General features: G+C 48.3%; 5 protein-coding genes across 5 annotated transcripts; 4 read left to right on the top strand and 1 right to left on the bottom strand.

Annotated features, from left to right (window-relative positions):
• Window positions 1–112: 112 nt before the first annotated feature.
• On the top strand, window positions 113–3,294 carry HD556DRAFT_1285773 (uncharacterized protein). The gene is made up of 5 exons (XM_041299330.1): window positions 113–271; window positions 322–1,405; window positions 1,508–2,360; window positions 2,485–2,850; window positions 2,911–3,294. Exons 1-5 carry the CDS (start codon window positions 202–204, stop codon window positions 3,265–3,267), a joined length of 2,730 nt encoding a protein of 909 aa, XP_041164943.1. The 5' UTR covers window positions 113–201; the 3' UTR covers window positions 3,268–3,294.
• Window positions 3,295–5,225: 1,931 nt separating this feature from the next.
• On the top strand, window positions 5,226–8,797 carry HD556DRAFT_1337767 (uncharacterized protein). The gene is made up of 5 exons (XM_041301957.1): window positions 5,226–5,742; window positions 5,793–5,887; window positions 5,939–6,513; window positions 6,563–7,909; window positions 7,962–8,797. The coding sequence occupies exons 1-5, from the start codon at window positions 5,656–5,658 to the stop codon at window positions 8,528–8,530; spliced, it is 2,673 nt and encodes an 890-aa protein (XP_041164942.1). The 5' UTR covers window positions 5,226–5,655; the 3' UTR covers window positions 8,531–8,797.
• A 996-nt stretch (window positions 8,798–9,793) lies between these two features.
• On the top strand, window positions 9,794–11,035 carry HD556DRAFT_1337756 (DnaJ domain-containing protein). Its single transcript, XM_041301956.1, has 6 exons — window positions 9,794–10,032; window positions 10,089–10,155; window positions 10,207–10,425; window positions 10,475–10,541; window positions 10,595–10,734; window positions 10,787–11,035. Exons 1-6 carry the CDS (start codon window positions 9,938–9,940, stop codon window positions 10,832–10,834), a joined length of 636 nt encoding a protein of 211 aa, XP_041164941.1. The 5' UTR covers window positions 9,794–9,937; the 3' UTR covers window positions 10,835–11,035.
• Window positions 11,036–13,723: 2,688 nt separating this feature from the next.
• On the top strand, window positions 13,724–14,955 carry HD556DRAFT_880566 (uncharacterized protein). The gene is made up of 3 exons (XM_041311922.1): window positions 13,724–13,860; window positions 13,916–14,364; window positions 14,420–14,955. The coding sequence occupies exons 2-3, from the start codon at window positions 13,953–13,955 to the stop codon at window positions 14,719–14,721; spliced, it is 714 nt and encodes a 237-aa protein (XP_041164940.1). The 5' UTR covers window positions 13,724–13,860; window positions 13,916–13,952; the 3' UTR covers window positions 14,722–14,955.
• HD556DRAFT_880598 (uncharacterized protein) lies at window positions 14,931–16,665 on the bottom strand. The gene is made up of 2 exons (XM_041311923.1): window positions 16,276–16,665; window positions 14,931–16,209 (listed from the first exon to the last, which is right to left on the bottom strand). Exons 1-2 carry the CDS (start codon window positions 16,483–16,485, stop codon window positions 15,190–15,192), a joined length of 1,230 nt encoding a protein of 409 aa, XP_041164939.1. The 5' UTR covers window positions 16,486–16,665; the 3' UTR covers window positions 14,931–15,189.
• Between the last annotated feature and the right edge of the window lie 355 nt (window positions 16,666–17,020).

Raw genomic sequence — 17,020 nt, 5'->3', positions numbered from 1 at the left:
GCTCCCCTGCTCACCTAAGTTAAGTTAGGTTTTCAAATTGTGACCAAACAGGAAGGTGACTAGTCATGTGACCGCGACATCAATGTTCGACTATGCCTCGTGCGCGTTTTCGGCTCTCTTTACACCAATACTATCTCTTACTGGCGTTTGTCACGATCTTAAACATTACTGAAGCAATCCTTGCAGGTCAACAGATAAAGAATGGGCTTCTGTCGGAGGTGCGGGAATATTGTCATAGGAGAACGGTGTAAATGTGGTGGCACAGCAGTTGGTTTGTCCCATTTTCTTGTACCAGTCAACTCATATCAAACGAGGTGTCAGCCCCCGTAGTACAATGGGCAACTTCCAAAGAGCCCGCTGCAGACAGATGGTCTCAGACTTACGTTTCTCGTGAGAGGTCTCCGATTCGACCTCCCAGCCGCGCACAACCATTCAACTCCGACTCTACCTTTCCGACCGCCAGCGAAAGTGTTATCCCAGATGCCTCGTCTTCACCCCTGGAACGTCTACCTCGAAAGTACTCAGCAATCGATATATCTTCTCCTTTCGGAAACCGCGCCTCTGTACACATTGGATCAAGTACATCGCGGCCTGCCTCACCGCTGAAGCACTCGGTGTCGTTAAGCAACATCCATCACGAAGCCCCTCCATCACCAACAACTATCTCCGCTGCTGCAGGAGTCCTTCCTTCCCCATACGCACCTGAACTTTCCAAAGCTTATGGGTCAGTCCTTCAGCCCAAAGAATCCCTTGCATCCTACTGCTGCGCTATCTGCTCCGCTGAATTCCCACCAGACGCGACCATATACCCAGACCCTTTTGCTCCCGCAATAGATACAGACCGATTCCTGTGTCGACAATGCTTTGTCAAGCACGGTGGATCCAAAGGCGACTGCCCTTCGTGTGATCGTCCAGTGCTCATTGTGAAGAGCGAGGGTGGTTTCGTGGAAACGTCAGGCCGTGTTTGGCACAAAAGATGCTTTCGCTGTGACGGGTGTCACAAAAACATTGGCGACGCTCCTATGGTCGACCTAGTAGGTCGACCATCCTGCGCAGACTGTTTTGAAAGTTGCTTGCAGAGGGACAATACGCCTTCCAAACCCCACCAATCTCCAGGAATAGAAAGAATAGAGCGAAGTCACGTAGGCCGCTTCCGCAGAGACTCGACAAGTTGGCAAGGAAGCCCTGCAATCGATGAACTAGAACAGCGACTTGGAATCATGAAGAGTAGAGAAGGTAGCCCTGTGATGGAGGAGCTCACGGCACGTTTAAATGCAGTGCTCAATCGCACACCTTCCAAAGATGCATCTCCGACACCAAGTGCCCTTGGTGCCTCAATGTCGCGTTATACCAATACAAATTATCGGGGAGAAAGTCCTATTCCTGGTCGTATTTCGGAGAGGAAGTTGCCCCAAACATTCTCTCCAATGGGGTCGCTCTCCTCTGCTTTCGACAGCGTCGACTCAAGCAACAGCTCTCCGCGAACTGATTTTTGGCAGACCAGAAGTCTCGATGCTGGTGAACGCAGAACGATACCTAGCACAACTATTCGCGAACGGGTTGAGACTCCAGAGATGAACGGATCTAGTCCCTCATCAGGGAGACCCTCTGCTGAAGCAATTGAAGAGATGAAGAGCCGATTTTTGCCACAATCACCTTCGTCACCTGGCTCACGAACAAATGCGAGCATCGCGTGTTCCTCGTCTTCGCCTTCCTTCTACAATAATTCACCTGTAGGCAAACCCCTGGAGGGATCGCGAATCCCGTTCTCGAGACGGTCTCGCGGTTCTCCAGCGCTTCGTAGTGTAGCTAGCACTTCAAGTCTGTCATCTCCGCGCCTTTCCTGGGCTCCGTCTACACCGGAATTAATGTCCGATATGTCAGACATTACGACAGAGGCTTCATCTCCATCTTCTCCCCTGCCCTTTAGTCCGCCAGCGCGCCATGTCGGCATCTTCGGCAATGGTAATACGCTGTATTCGCCCGACAAACCCAGTGACTCTGTTGAGTCAGAACATGACACTCGAGAGGTTAATTCAACGACAACACCTAAACCAGTCGAACAGGCACTCAATCGACTTTCTATTTCTTCTACTATCCTAACACCTGATTCACTGTGCGCGAAGTGTGGGGGGTCCCTTTCTACAAGCAGAACAGCAGGCCGGTTTGTCACCGTCCCTGACGCTAATACTACAGGGCCACCGAAGACATATCACCCCGAATGTTTCAGATGCGTGATGTGCGATGGCCCCTTTAAGGTGTCTGGGATCGGCCAAGCAGTCTTTGCCAGAGGGGAAGGAGGGGCTTGTCATGTGGAAGTCAGTCTCATGCATTCACTCATTTACACTATCGACTCACCGGTTGCAGTGCACCCCTCATGAAAAGGCTCGGGTCAGATCCACATCTGTTTCAGGTTCGATCACATCTGCATTCCCTTTGTTGCCCTCGCCACCCTCGCCGTCAGAATTACGTAGGGGCATCGAGCGGCCGACGGCATCGAGTGCCGCAAAGACCGTCACTCGAGCCTCAATGGCAGCCATTACCACTCCCTACTCATCATCTCGTCTGGAAAGATCAGCACCTAGGCCGTCTGCACCTGCAGTACCCACCACGCCCCCTCGTTTTGGCAGCTCGACGACATGCCCGGCATGTTCCAAATCCGTCTCTCCTATGGAGATGGGTGTAGTGCCTGGTCCTCAAGGTTCTAGATGGCACGCGTCCTGTCTTGTGTGTGGCGGTAAGGGAGCGAACAAAGGGCGACGTGACAAATCACAACCTGGTTGCGGCAAGAAGCTGGACTCTGCTGCGAAACGGGATATTGATGGAGGTGTTTGGTGTAGGGAATGCCTTGTAAGTCCACGCGATATTCATCTTCAAATCCAATATGTTCATAACGTCATCGACAACCAGCTTCTGCTTCCCCTGGATCTGAGAAACCCTCAAGCAGACTCGCCCATCAAACCACTTGTGGTATCACTGACGGGTCGCAGCGTAGGCGGTGGCACTTCCACATCCAGAGCTGTTCAGCCTCAGTTCACAGGTACCACCATCGCCCGTCAGTTTACTGGGTTGCGTGGCGGTGACGCAGCGCTTGCGAGACAATTGACCGGTGGTGGCTTAAGTCCGACGAAACAGTTGGGCACTGCTACGCCTCGGCCCAGACCCAAGAGCGTGATTGGCATGAGAAGTGGAAAGAGCGTAGATGAGGGTCGGGGGATGTTCCTAGTTCGGCAAATGACCAATGGAGGAAATTCGTTTGGTGTATAAACTGTTTAGACTCTGGAATCTCTCAAACTTTGGACGATTATGATATGTACTTTGATAACAATAGTGCCGCGTGGCTCACATGAAATGAGAATTGATCACAGGCCCGGGAGCGTGAAGCGTACGATCAATTATCTTTTGAGAAGAAATGAAGCTCGACCACGACCAAGTCAATTCATTTAGCGTGATATCACTGAAAAATTCCAGCAAGCCATGGGTCCCGGTCAGGGCACTGTATCAGATACCAGCACAGCTCTGAGTTACTACAGTTTATATTTACATATACAGAGAAGTCGAATGGTGCAGCAGGCTACTGTAACGTCAGAACCATTCTCAAGGACGTGATTAGTTGACGGTTACGATTAATCTTAAAATTTGCGAGAACCTCCGGGAAATGGTAACTCCAGGCAGTAGACTTCTGGGACTTGTCTGCCGCATCAAGGTCGAGCGGAGTATGAACTATTAACTGACAGCAGCTGACTGGCGCTGACCGCCTGCCCTATGTATTGTCACATGTTTGATTCCGCCTTAGTGCTCATCCAACTCGACTGTGCTCCGTCGCGCCCTTCGCGAGCCATAGCTGTAAACCTAGCGATAATAGGTAGAGAACTCGTGATGGTCGTGAAAATCGTGAAAGGACGTGTTGTGGCGTACAGAAGGATGTATCATGATGTTGGCAGGAAAAAGAGAAACTCCGTTCCCAATCCGTTCCACCAATCATTCCTCTGCACAGGTCACTCATGATGCATGACTGGGAACATGATACCGGTGCGCCAGATCAGTGAAGCACGGTACCATGTTTTGTTCTTGCTGATGCTGTTGCTGGTTCAAATGCTACTGCGCAGCCGGGTCGTGTAACTGCAGTGCTACGATGACTGGTTCTCTCGATCATTTTATGAAAGAGAGGTGATGTGGTGATAGATCGTACACGGGGTACACGACACGATGTCTATGATGGACTACTCGTTCCTTTTCCGTTGCTAAAAACGTTAGGCCTTACTAAAGATCGGTGGAAGTTCCCGTCAGGACCCATGAGAATACCTATGGAACCCAGCGGACGGCACTTGTCTGGACTCTGACCCAGGTCGGTGCCGAGTGTCTTGATTCTTTTCGCAATTTGTACTCAACTTTTGTTGTAATTTTAGCCCTGGTGAACCCTTTTCAGCTGGGTCTTGTCATATACATCTGTTTCTCGGCGGACGCTCGAGGTCAAGTGCTGAGAGACCGCGCCCCTCCTATTTCGTGTTCCCGATGCAAGACTCGCAAGGGGAATGCAGAACTGATAAATAGAATAGCCGCGAGGAACCCAATAATCGCAAACCCCCTCCTCCATCTCTCCAAGTCTGTGCCCCGCTCCTCGTAGTCCTCTTGTGGAACAAGCTGGCAGCTTCCGTCAACTGAGGCAAACCAGCTGATACTAAGATGTGATGTCGGACTGAGTTCCACGGGGATTCTTATGGGTCCTACCATACATTTCAATTTTCAAAAATTGACTCGTGAGGCTCCGAAGCAAAATTCATTAACATTGTCGTAAGACTAACTCAACTTCTAGGCTGAGAAGTGCATAACCCACCCTACTTACTGACTGAGTATGGGAATTCAGGTAAGCCACTGTGCTTACATATGTCGTCCCCTGTTACTTGTCTAAAAATTTTCGGTTCCCTGACAAGGTATGAGCAACCACCCTGAGGACCCCTATGGAACCCAGTGCATAGGCTTGAAGGCGCCAACTTCTGGGAACCGAGAATTTTTGAACGAGTGACAGGATCAGGGAGAGATGTCGATATCTAGGGTAGTGGCTGCGGGCAAGCCCGAGAGTTATTTAAGGACGACAGTTTGTCCTTCTTAGTGCTGCTAGGTACCTTTATTTTCGCTGGTGGTTGTCAGACGGTAGACTTTATGTAATGATAATTTTGTGTGACGGTTTAAATATTAATATCGATCATAATTTCCCGATTAGCCTTTTGAAAGGTCACTGCATTTTGATCTTTGCGCAGGTTACATGTTACACATGGCTGCGTTCCGATATCTGTTAACCATACGTTCGTTGCTATTATCGTTGTCTCTCGTCGTTAAGCAAATGATTCTTCTGCTCTAGGATCCGCGAGGCATCGGAGAGAAAAAAAATTGAATGCGGCTTCATTATGTTTGTTTTTCGCCCCCCTTCATGTCCTTAGAAGAGGTTCGGTGATCTTCCCAAGTAACGTTCCTTTTACTATTGGAGGCCCCATTTTGGATGCTTGATATCATCAGTCTTTGCTCAGCTTTGCTCGTACACCGCCAGCTGGTTTCCACACCAGCTCACTGCTTCATTTCTTTTTCTCGTCTAACTTCAGTTCTTCTAGTTCGCTGGAGACGCCATTTCATTCCTTTTGGATCATATCCGCTTCCATGTCCAGTGCGGCATTTGGTTTCTCGACATGCAGCTTGGGATATAGCTTCATCTCTTCCGCAGTATCGAGCAACAATAACTGTGATGTGTGTCCAATGACTTATAGGCCATTCACCAAGCTGATGAGGGTTTCAAGGTTGAATCCATATTATCTGACATACCCTTCATCTCAGTCGGAATGTTAGCTTGTGGAGCATCTGCATTATTTTTCGTCATCAAACCTTTCACGCTGTGAGTAGCAGCGGTATTTTCTTGACCGTCCAGAGCTGACGCTTAATTCAGCGCTGTTGTTTCTCTTTATTTTTCAGTGTTGCTGTCTTTCGCAGCTGTTGTCATCGACCTGGCTCGAATCCTCATCAGTGCCTTGACTCAGGTCACCGTACAGCCATTAATCATAGCAAGGGAGGTTTTACTTGCCCTATCCCTCGGCCTACGTTTTTTGTGCTACTGGTTGTATGTCTCTGAGCCCCCTATCGGAGAACCTCGACCCCCTGCATTTCAGGATCGATGGAACAACTTTCTCATACTCGGCTCTCAGCACAACATCCACAGTGGTAGCTGGTCTCGGTGGGGTGTTTCAGGATTATATGCAAATGTTGCTTTGTTGGCCACTATCCCTGCTATCACTGCTTTGCAAATCATTTGGCGCTTAATTCAACGATACCATGTTTATGGCACGGTATATGCAGTAAATGTTACACTGGAGATCGTGGTCTCCTTGTTGCTTCTTCTCAAGCTGCTAGTTAACACCATTCCAACCTCGTCGATTACCCGATCGCACACTTTCGGGGAATATGTATTTCCCATTTTGGCGCTAATGTTTAATATTGGCATTTCCGTCGGAAACTTGATTCTCTGTAGGTTAAATGCTCATGCATGCGTTGCTTTGCTGATTTTTTTTGGCAGTCGCATTCACAGAGTCAATACTCGGCCGACTTCTTCAAGCAGTAGAGCTCTACATCTTGATCGTCTTTATGATGATTCTCCAATTTTTCCATCACAAAAAGACCCCAGCTATTTCCAAGACCAGGGATTTGGCACTATTGAAAGCCGAATTGCCAGACCGGGCTCGTCAATCAACATTCAGGCTATCACCACCAGTGGTATCTACACCCAGAGTAACAACGCGTCCCAGTTCCGGAAATCAGAGCAGGAGTATAAATGCTGATGTCACCCGTCATTCTGTGCTTACTACCGTGAACCGTACCCCATGGGTTCCTTGGAGGATATCACATGGCCAGTCAGACCAAGATGAGGAGAAAGCAAAGCTATGGGACCAGAGCGAAGCTGGGAAGGGGGCCCCCGATACGCCTGCTGTGGGTCAAGGCAGTGCCGGAAATCAGAGTATGACTTCCGCCGCCCCTGTTACGGACAGGGTACCCACGGAATGGAGAGATATTGTAAATGATTCTGTTTCCAACTTCTCAAGGTTATCCATACTCGATGCCCAGTTTGCAAGCCCGGGATCTAGGAACAGCTCAATCAGCAGTGGTCAAATTTGGCATGCAGTCCGTGCAGACATACCTACCCGCCCTCATCCTCTGAAGTTGCGGACCGTGTCTCTTGCTATTCCGGCGACTGCAACATCCTCCGATGAAAATGGAGCCGCCGTTATCATGACTGCCCCTCCAGATCCTCCAGCTCAAAATTCGCCTATCTTCGCGATCAAGGGCTTTACTCCTCAACCTCCACAAGTTCCCAACAGGCAAAGTTCGTCCAGCAGATCGCTCGAAGAACTGCTAGAACTGCAGAATGAACTAGATAAAACAATCGCAATGCTCCGATTATTTTCTCCGAGTTCTCCAATTTCCCACTTTTCGACCTCCACTTCTCCGACCTCCACTTCTCCAAGCTCCCCCTCATCATCAAGACGCGATTCGAATCAGGCTGAAGAACCACGTCAGTCATCCTCCACTGGCGCGCGGACGGTGTCCGACTTTTCTTTGAGCAACTTCCCCTCCCCACCACGGTTGGCTCCTTCTCTTCCTGCATCCTCACCTGCTGTTAAATCACGATCGAAGGAAGACCGTCGGGCCCGTCTTCGGTTAGGTCAAGACTCAATTTCCGATACTCTTGGACTTCCGCTGCCAAGAATTCCTGCAGCTTTGGAAGACATGCCTAGGTCTCCTCGTTCTGACCTCGCGTCAGACTCTTCCTATCAAGAAGATAACGGGGTATTACCTGCGGACGTGGGACGACTTCATAGGTTCGATTCTGGCGGAACGCAGTACGAGATTACGTCTTTCATAGGCTGCAAGTCTTGATTCCTGTATTTTCTGAGCGATTTCTAAAATATTTGTTGTAGATCTAACAACTCCTGATATCCACAGGAATGCGATGGTGTACAAGCCTTCGGATGTGTCTGGAGAGAGTGCGCCCAATCTTGACGTTGCTGAAAGTTACGGATCTCGAGAAGCTTCCCCTCATTTGCCCATATCGCCTTCCCATCCGTCGCCTTTGGGAGAGGCGAGACTAATGAGATTGCCATCATCTTCTGCAAGACATGGGAGATCGCAACTCTCAACGCAAATGAAGTTATCGCCTATCACAAATTCTGAGGAAGAAGCTTCAGATCTGGACCTAGAATCAGCCGTGCCTCTAGTACAACGTGGGATGCGACCTCCAATACTTCCGTCCATGACGATGACCTCCCCTCGTGTCCAGTTGTCAAACGTCAGCACTGGTATGCGGTCATCAAGAGGGTTGACTGGCCTCCCACGAAGACCACGGCTCGCACCAGATTTCCGAGTCAGTGCTTCAAGCCCACTATCCGAAGATATGCATATTCCTGGAGCATTTGAGCGATCACAATCAACACCATTGATTTTCCGTTCAGACGAGGAATATTATTCGACAGGTGCAAGAACATGGTAGCCATATTTATTTCTAATATTATGACCTTCGCTGGTCGGAGATGTTGACAGCTAAAGGCTTTATTCGTGATTCCTGTAAATATGTCGTCGAACTCTTTGTGGTGCACTATCTCACTGTACTTGATCTGTGGACTGTTATGCTGGTTATGATAATAGTATCATCAGCTTGCCATACAGAGTAGTAGCATGTTGTTCCATCACAAAGTATTTTCATGGATCGCTTTCCCATACGGTACGAGTGCACCGACCAACCACTCATGCGTCTGGTCTGGAGGGAGTGTTTGCGTTGTGAGTGGAAACCGGATATATCCGTTCGATGAAACTATCAACAGGGGCCAAGCTGCAGATAAGCATGTAGAATCTGTCTAGGACCCAGCCAGATAACGGAAGTTTTGAAGAAACAGCGGGATGACAACACAAACAACAGGTTGCGAACGCAGATGCCCATCCAGATCTGGGAGCACATGCTCGTGATGCACAAAACAATTGGGTAAAAATAGGCTGGACCATATGTACAAAACACAGTAACCCGGGTTTATATATACCGACCTCGTGGAGATGGTTGTTACTGTTACACCAGGGGTGCAAAAGATGAGGGACCTCGTTAGACAATCTCCTGCCGTAATGTTCTCGTTGAAGTTTTGGTGGTTCCAAGGCGATAAAAGGTGTCGGTGGCAGGACCGAAGCAGGTGCACTCTGGTCAAAAGCGAAGGTGCATAAGTAAGCTCCGGGTGATACCAACAATCATTGTATTCAACGAAGTCAGGTGTTGAAATTGTGGTCGATATTTCACGGGGGTCGCACGTATTTGCGACCGATCAAGGGGAACAAAGTTGACGAAACGTTAGTGATGAGAAACATGGCAGGCAAAATGTATAACCCGCGGTATGCATCAGCAGTGGAAAAAGGGATGATCAGAATCTGAGCCTTGACGGTAATCTGTTGCAACACTGGCTCAGAATCATGATCATATACAGAATAACTCAACAAAGGTAGAGGCTCTGCCCATCGCCCAATATCTGGCAGCTTCCCACTGAAATGCTAGGTTGATTTTTTTTCTGCACTGCGATCGATGAAAACTGCCATGTAACATTCAGTAACACTCAGAGATAACATAACAGTTCCAAGATACTAGCGAACGAGTCGCAACCTGAGTAACTTGCAACAGCAGTCGAAATGTGTAGTCTCCAATCCAATAGTATGGGGTAATTTCGTATGAATCGATTGTGGATTAACAGTTGTTGGCGGCCCCGCCGTCTCAGGCGTTAATTCTTCGGCCCAACGGCGACGGGCTTACTAATGATGTAATTGATTCACGGCGTAAGGAGCAAGCTTGGAGCAGCACCTCATTCTCCATACCTCATATATATACCTCATTCTTTTCCCCTCGACATTCTTGATACTCTACATGTCGAGCTTTCCCGATTACTATGCGCTGCTCAACGTTTCAAAGACGGCCACCGCCGAGGAGATCAGGCAGGCTTATAAAAGGGAGTCACTCAGGTGCTTTGACAGTCATGACTAGTAGCACTTCTCTACTTAACCATTTAGCTTTGCAGGACTCATCCAGATAGATTTGCCAACGCCACTGAAACGGAGAGAAAGACGGCGACAGAAAAGTTTCAAGTTCATGCAACGTATCTACTGCCGTAGAAAGCATGTTAACCTATCAAGCAGGCTGTAGCCGATGCCTACTATGTTCTATCGGATCCAGCACGACGGAAAGAATATGATGTACTATTCTCCTCGAAGCGGGCTGGGGATAAAACCAGTGACCCCAAGGCGTCTTCGAGTTTCTTCACGCAATTTGCCAGCATGTTTGGAGGTGCAGGTGCAACACCAGCTCAAGGGCCGAGACCTGATGCTGAGAACGTGTTTGCGGACGTATTTGAAGAGGTTCTACTTCCACTTTCTCAGCCCTGTATATTAGTTAACTATTGTATAGCTGCTCCGTCCAGAGGTCGAACGTCATGCGCCATGGTGGTCATATATTGGCGCCGTTTGTGGTGGTGGTTGGTTATTCATCTTCTTATACAATTCTCTTAATGAACCATTCATCTATTAGGAATGGGATTCATAGTCGCCAACCTGCCAGGTCTCATGATAGGCGCATATGCAGGTAACCGCGTCGGTGCGATACGTGATGCCAAAGGTAAGAGTGTTGCTGCGGTATTCTCCGAACTCGGAGGTAGCCAGAAGGCCGAGGTCAGCACTGAATTCGTTGACTCTATTGTGCCGTCTGACGAGGTCTAACCAGATCTTGCGCGCTTTAGCTGCGAAGGTGTTAGGTGCCACTATGCAATAAACACGTTATAGTATGCATCGTACCTATGTTCTGCTCTATATTTATGTTTAGGAACCCCGGGTCATGTATTTTATTAGCCTAGGCACTGTATCGTTAGATTGTTTTACCCTCAACTTTAAGCTGTCATTAGCGCTGAATGTCGAACGTTGAACAAAGGTCTTCACTCCACATCGTTTGTAACATCAACCAATCCAATCCAATCCATCCACTCCATTCCATCCACCGTGACATCCATCCAATCTTATGATGACCTTGGAGCATCGTCCACCCGCGTGCATGTCGCGTGGCAGGGCGCAAACTTCAAGCCCACCGCTCCGCTGCGCTTGCTGGAAATCGATTTCTATATTTTATTTTTGAAACAACTTTTCTGCATCTTGCTTCATCTCTTACTCCATCTCACTTTCCCGGTATCTTAAATGTGCAAATCAAACTGTGTCATCATGAGGTAGTGCGATGCGTTGTCAACAAATGTCCATTTAAATCCGTGGATGATCCTGTGTGTCGAGGAAACCAAACTATTGCTCTCTGACGTGATTGTACCATCTCCGCGCAACTAAACTTCGTACATGCTTTGTTTCATCGCTATCATGTACACGCACAAAATATGTCCACTCACTCGCAAGTGACTGTACCCGCAATGCTCTGACCTGGGTGGGTACGGGTAGGCCTCTGAGAATTTTGGCATCCGCGGGTTGGGTGTGGCCCACCGTGTGGGTATAACCCGGGTCGATCGACCCATGTCAGCCCCACAGCGTACTGTGCACAAAGACTTGGATGCTATTTTGTCAGCAAAGGATAGACAACAATATTAATGCACAAAAAAAATCCGCTATAGTACTAGATGCAAACTCACAGAATTTCCTTTTACAAGAGGGGCCGCGCAGCGGCAAGCACTTGTAAACATCAATGACATCCAATATTCAATATCCAACAAAATATAGTCTCGCGCCATGATAGCCAGATATATAACAGGCTAGTTGAATTGGAAGAAATTCTGGAGGGGCTTTACAGATGAGTGGGGATTGTACATAAATACTCAGCTGTGGGTATGTAGAGTGCCCATGGTAAGATGCCGAAATACTTTTATGAAAGTCGTGGGTGCTTTTGGTTCTAGACCTTCGTGATTCTGACCTGATCGATTCCTCGCCCCTCGATCAAGGCGCCACACAACCTAGTAACCATACTATGCGCCAGAGCACACCCCGATGAATTATCGCGCCAGTGAGTTTTTTGTTAAATGCAAACAACTTATTATACTCACACAATGCGGCTTATCAGGACAGCAATCATGTACATGTTTGCAGAAAAATTTACATTGCTCACTGTCGGTGGCAGCATCAGTGGCAGATATTAAAGCGGCAGCAACAGCGAGGACAAAGGCGAAACGCATTGTTTGTGGAGATGTGATACTAGTAGTGTGGGCCCAGATAAGTGTAAGGAAAAGTAGAAGACAGCTTGCCTTTATGTGCTGCATAAGATTGATCTTGCAAAGGAATCTCTACCGGCAATTTGGCCTGGATGGCATGGAACGACGTATCATCCTGTAAAGCCAACTCGCACTGAGAAGCTACATAGGTTGACACGGTCATGAGGTGGTACTTACGAGTACTCAAACTACGGTCCGAAGTCCTGGAACTATGAAGAGGACAGCCCTGGCAGGTCACTAGTAATATCGGCCTTGGTTCAGTTGTGCATAAATTTGATGTTGTATTGACGATTTGATCAACGTGCTTGCTTATTATGTAAGCGCTTTGCGCACATACACCAATCACTGCGCGGCGGTTTCGCACGATCGCAAATCCTGTATAACCTATTTTGCAAGTACCTGGTGAACCGGTGACTACTTGTCGATCACCCTACTACAGCAACACGTTTATTGTCTTCATCTGGTGTTCGTCAGTGAGTGGACTCTGGAATTCACTCGCAATAGCCTTCAGGCTCATTACTGGTTCGCCCCCCCACTTCACAACCCTAAATAACACGGGATCAGGAGTATGCCATCTTTCATCACTTTCAAGTTGTAACGGAGTCGCATTTGAATTATGGTTAATAAGAGGAGTACGTGGCACTTGTTTATGAAACACCCCTTGTTGCACGAATGGATGAACTTTTAGGACGCTCCGTACTCGAGGACGCCAATGATCTCGATGCCACCGACCATACAATAGACCCATCTCCTGATATCGTTTGTGCGCGTGAGTTCGTATCTGGTGAAATTTCTTTGCTGGGAAATAATAACGTCTCAAAAGCATGCATTGTCTCATCAGCATCCAAAAATAATGGCACAGTGGCAACCTCTAGCCAACCACGTGTCCCAGACAACCTGACTGCTAGCCTGAGTTCGAGGCCGCCTCAGAAAAAATTGAAGCACAAGTCTGCAGCTCGCCGTCGCTCAAACACTGATTTGAGCACTTTCGTGAAACAGACAACCGTCAGCGGTCGTGCTACTCGAGCTTCGTTCGTCTCGGTGCCTAATACATCTCTTCGGTCTGCAACTAGTGTATCGCCTCGGATGTCATCACGGTTGGCAAAGAAGATCCATCCTTTTATTCTTACAAAAAGTCGAGACATCTATCCGTACTTAGCTTCCAAGGATTCCTTGGACTCGACCGAGTCATTGCGAGAGGAGCACGGTGGCACAGGGAGCTCAACACCGTCAGCATATACTCTCAAGAAAAAGATGGGCTCTCCGTGTAACATCAATCTTGCAGATGATGGTGCAAAGGCTGCGCTCATGGAGGAGTGGGCAAATCTTCGCATGTCTCAAGGAACACTGCTATCAAGTATGAATGCAAGTAAGGATACAACGACGCACCTCTCTAGTAATTGTGGAAGTCAGGAACCCTGCAACGAAGCGCAGATCCCGTCCGGTGAAGTGGCTGAACCCAACAATCCACACCCCATTCCAACCAATGACCACATAGAACATCCTTCCTGCTCCATGTCTAACCAAGTGCTTGAGCCACTCCCAGACTCGGATGCCCCTGCTACAAATGAGTTACTATTCACTCCCCCGCTCCCGCTGGGTGAGGAATTTACTCCACATAATAGTTTGTCAGATTGTGACTTAAGGTATCCGAGCTCGTCACCGGAGAATGTTCATGCAGCGATTGACGGTATGGCTCCATCGCAGTATGTTAATGAGGGGACAACGGAAACAATAGCCCAGGCTCCACATACCCCTGTCATCGATTCTCTAGAGGTTGTGGACCAGCCCCTCCAACTACTTGCTACCGACAGTAAAACGGTGACGTTGGATCCCCCAAGTAGTCCTATACTCTCAAAGCTTGATATCCTCCCCGAGACCACGATTTTGGCTGGACCTGCGGCCTCTGTCAAACCTGCAGAATCCTCGGGTAGAGCTTCTCCCGTCGATATTCAACTTGTTGTCTCACCTCAAGCCGATATCGATGATATTGTTTTGGGTTTTCATATGCTGGACCTGCATGAGGTGCTTTCTCCATGGGTGCCAATGTCTCCCGCAGCACCATCTGTTTACGTCCCACCTGCTGTGCAGCACTTAATCGCTGGTACTTACCTCAGTTGCATTGCTTTTGACCTGAACTAACTGTTTTCGTCGACTAGCCATGAACCGTCAACTAGAAATCGAATGCCAGGCCCGAAAACGAGCTGAAGAGCTTTATCTAGATGAAATGCGCCTGCGCATTAAGATGGAAGAAGTGGTTGATAGATTACAGAGGGAACGGGGACAGACACGGGAGCAAGGTGCATCTCCATCTCAACAACCTCCCTCATTACATGCTTCACCGCGTGCGTCGAAGACGCACGCGAGCCCAGAAGAAGTTGGGCAGTGGGATGGTGAAGCCAAACCAACATCCACTGATACCACTTATCCGGATGTTACGACAAAAGATTCTTGTGCCTGAGACACCGAGTCATCTCGCTTTCGATTTGATTCTACTGCTGTATCTCTGCTTTGTCGCAACCTATACGAACTGAACAATGGATACCGCAACGTTCTGGGTGATCTTTCATACGGATTTAAAGTTTCCATTAGTAGGATCTTAGTCGCATTGAACCTGCATACCACTTATCCCCAAATAACAGTTCAGATACATGATTGATAAAATACAGTTTCGTCGATCATAAAATAAAAAGGGAGCATTCTAGAGAACAATTGATTCACTTCAATGGCAAAGAAATCTGCAAGACCGTAACTGCGGTATCAGCGTGTGTGCATTGAGAAAAATATTGCTGTTAAAAAGAAATAGGGATTTTGGATTCGAGTCCAGACGGAGGTGCATGCGAATACTATCATATGGAAATGAGGCATAATCAAAGACTTTTGAAAGATGAGATCTTGATGATTGTGGTTGTAGGGGCTGATGCGTCATCTAGTGCCACAGCTCGCCCACTTGAGAGTCTATCATGACAGAAGGGATATCACGAAGGGCATCGTAGTCGCCTAAACCTGCTGCACCGTTGGCTATTGCCAGACTAAGAGCCGCAATGGCCTTTTCAGTCCGCGAGGCAGAGGAGTTCAGAGACACATCTTCTTGGCTGGATGCAAAGGATGCGGCGGTGGGATGAGACGATAGAAAGATCGAATTTTGCATAGGACTGGAACGTGGTGCCTCAAAGGAACGAGCTGGAGAGCTGAATGAAGGGCCAGATAGAGGTGGACTAAATGCCGTGGTATAAGCAGAATATTTATATGCTGGAGATGATGATGTTGAATGCAATGCGTCAGGGGAAAATGTGCTGTTAAAGGAGCGGCGGGAAAGATTGTCTGCATCGTCGTTGGAGGACGAAGAACGGGTGGATGCTTGATCCACATATTCTAATAAAGGACTAGACTCCATCTCGTCATCGTCCATGTCCACGGGCCCAAGGCTTGATGCTCGCTTTTGACGGGAGATGGGGAGACCGCAAAGCTCTCCCGAGTATATTTGGATATCATCCTCGTCACTATCAGAACTGTTAGACCTCCTGACAGATCTGGTCACGGGGACACTAGGGGAATGCCGCTTCTTGGTTCTTTGTCTGTCGACGGTTCTAGCGCGCTTGTATATACCCGATTTTGAACGGGAATGCTCAAAATCACGCATCCGTTTTACAAGGCCTTCCCCGCTTACGGCAATACTTCTGCGGAGTTCCCAAAATGCATCTGACCTGAGGCGAGTAGCGTCAGCCTCGGAAATATCAGAATGCGAGTCCCGGATGCCGACAAGGTTTGTGGAGCTTGACTTCTCAGATACGGTTTCTCTAGGACTCGAGCGTCCAGGGAACAGGAGAAAATCTTCTGGGGTAGTAGCGAATAGTGGTGTGTGGGGAGCAGAAGAACTGAGTCCGGAACTGTGGCTATCCGTCGACGCCGGGGTAGACGACCCAGTGGTATATGTCAAGGAAGGGGGCTGAAAACACACAAGATAGTTAGTGACCCTAGGATAGACGCTCAGAGAGATGTCATCGGCACGCACGGATATATCTCTGCGGAGTCTCTTGCCCGTCCGCCAGAAGTCGAAATTACGTGTTTGGGGGGATGCGGAATCTGGAAGAGCAGGACTATTGCATGATGAGCGAGCTCGTTTGCTTGCTGGACGCCATAGAACTTTTGGAACGGGCGAGGGCGAGGGCGAAGAAGCTGAGAGAGATCGTCGATGATAATTAAATGTTGACGGAGACGACATGAACCCTGAAGGTATGAAAGATTGGATGGGACTTCTTCGTCGATGCTGGCGGTGATGAGGCCCGAATAAACAATGGAAGGTGGTAGTGGTGGTAGAATGGCAAAAGACTCCTTGACGTTCCGCGTCGGTTCAATCAAATGACATATCAGCTTATATAACGTGTGTAGCCAAACCCTTAGTTTAGCCATCTCCAAGAATTGAATTCGAATACATCCAAACATCACCGTCTTACCTGCAGGTACCATCCTTCTCATTTCAAATAAGTAAGTACATTGTACCAGCTGGTCAGATACGAGATGTGGCGTTACAACTCCGTTGTGCATTGACAGGTGACTTGGACATCCGCGTCAGGGATGGAAAAATACGTTCTCCCTCGGTTCAGTGGATTATCAGCCCGCTGCATGCTATCAATTTCGACCAATGAAGTTGAAAGAATGAAGCCGGTATACTGCGCATCAATCTTAACATTCATAGATAATTCTTCCATGTTGTTCATTCGCTTCAACGACCTCAGGCTCCCAGAATTTGAAATACC

The sequence above is a fragment of the Suillus plorans genome, assembly GCF_016647745.1.
Source record: "Suillus plorans strain S12 chromosome Unknown HD556scaffold_7, whole genome shotgun sequence".
Taxonomy (NCBI): domain Eukaryota; kingdom Fungi; phylum Basidiomycota; class Agaricomycetes; order Boletales; family Suillaceae; genus Suillus; species Suillus plorans.
Note: the sequence above shows the minus strand (reverse complement) of the source record. Positions and strands in the feature narration are given on the sequence as shown.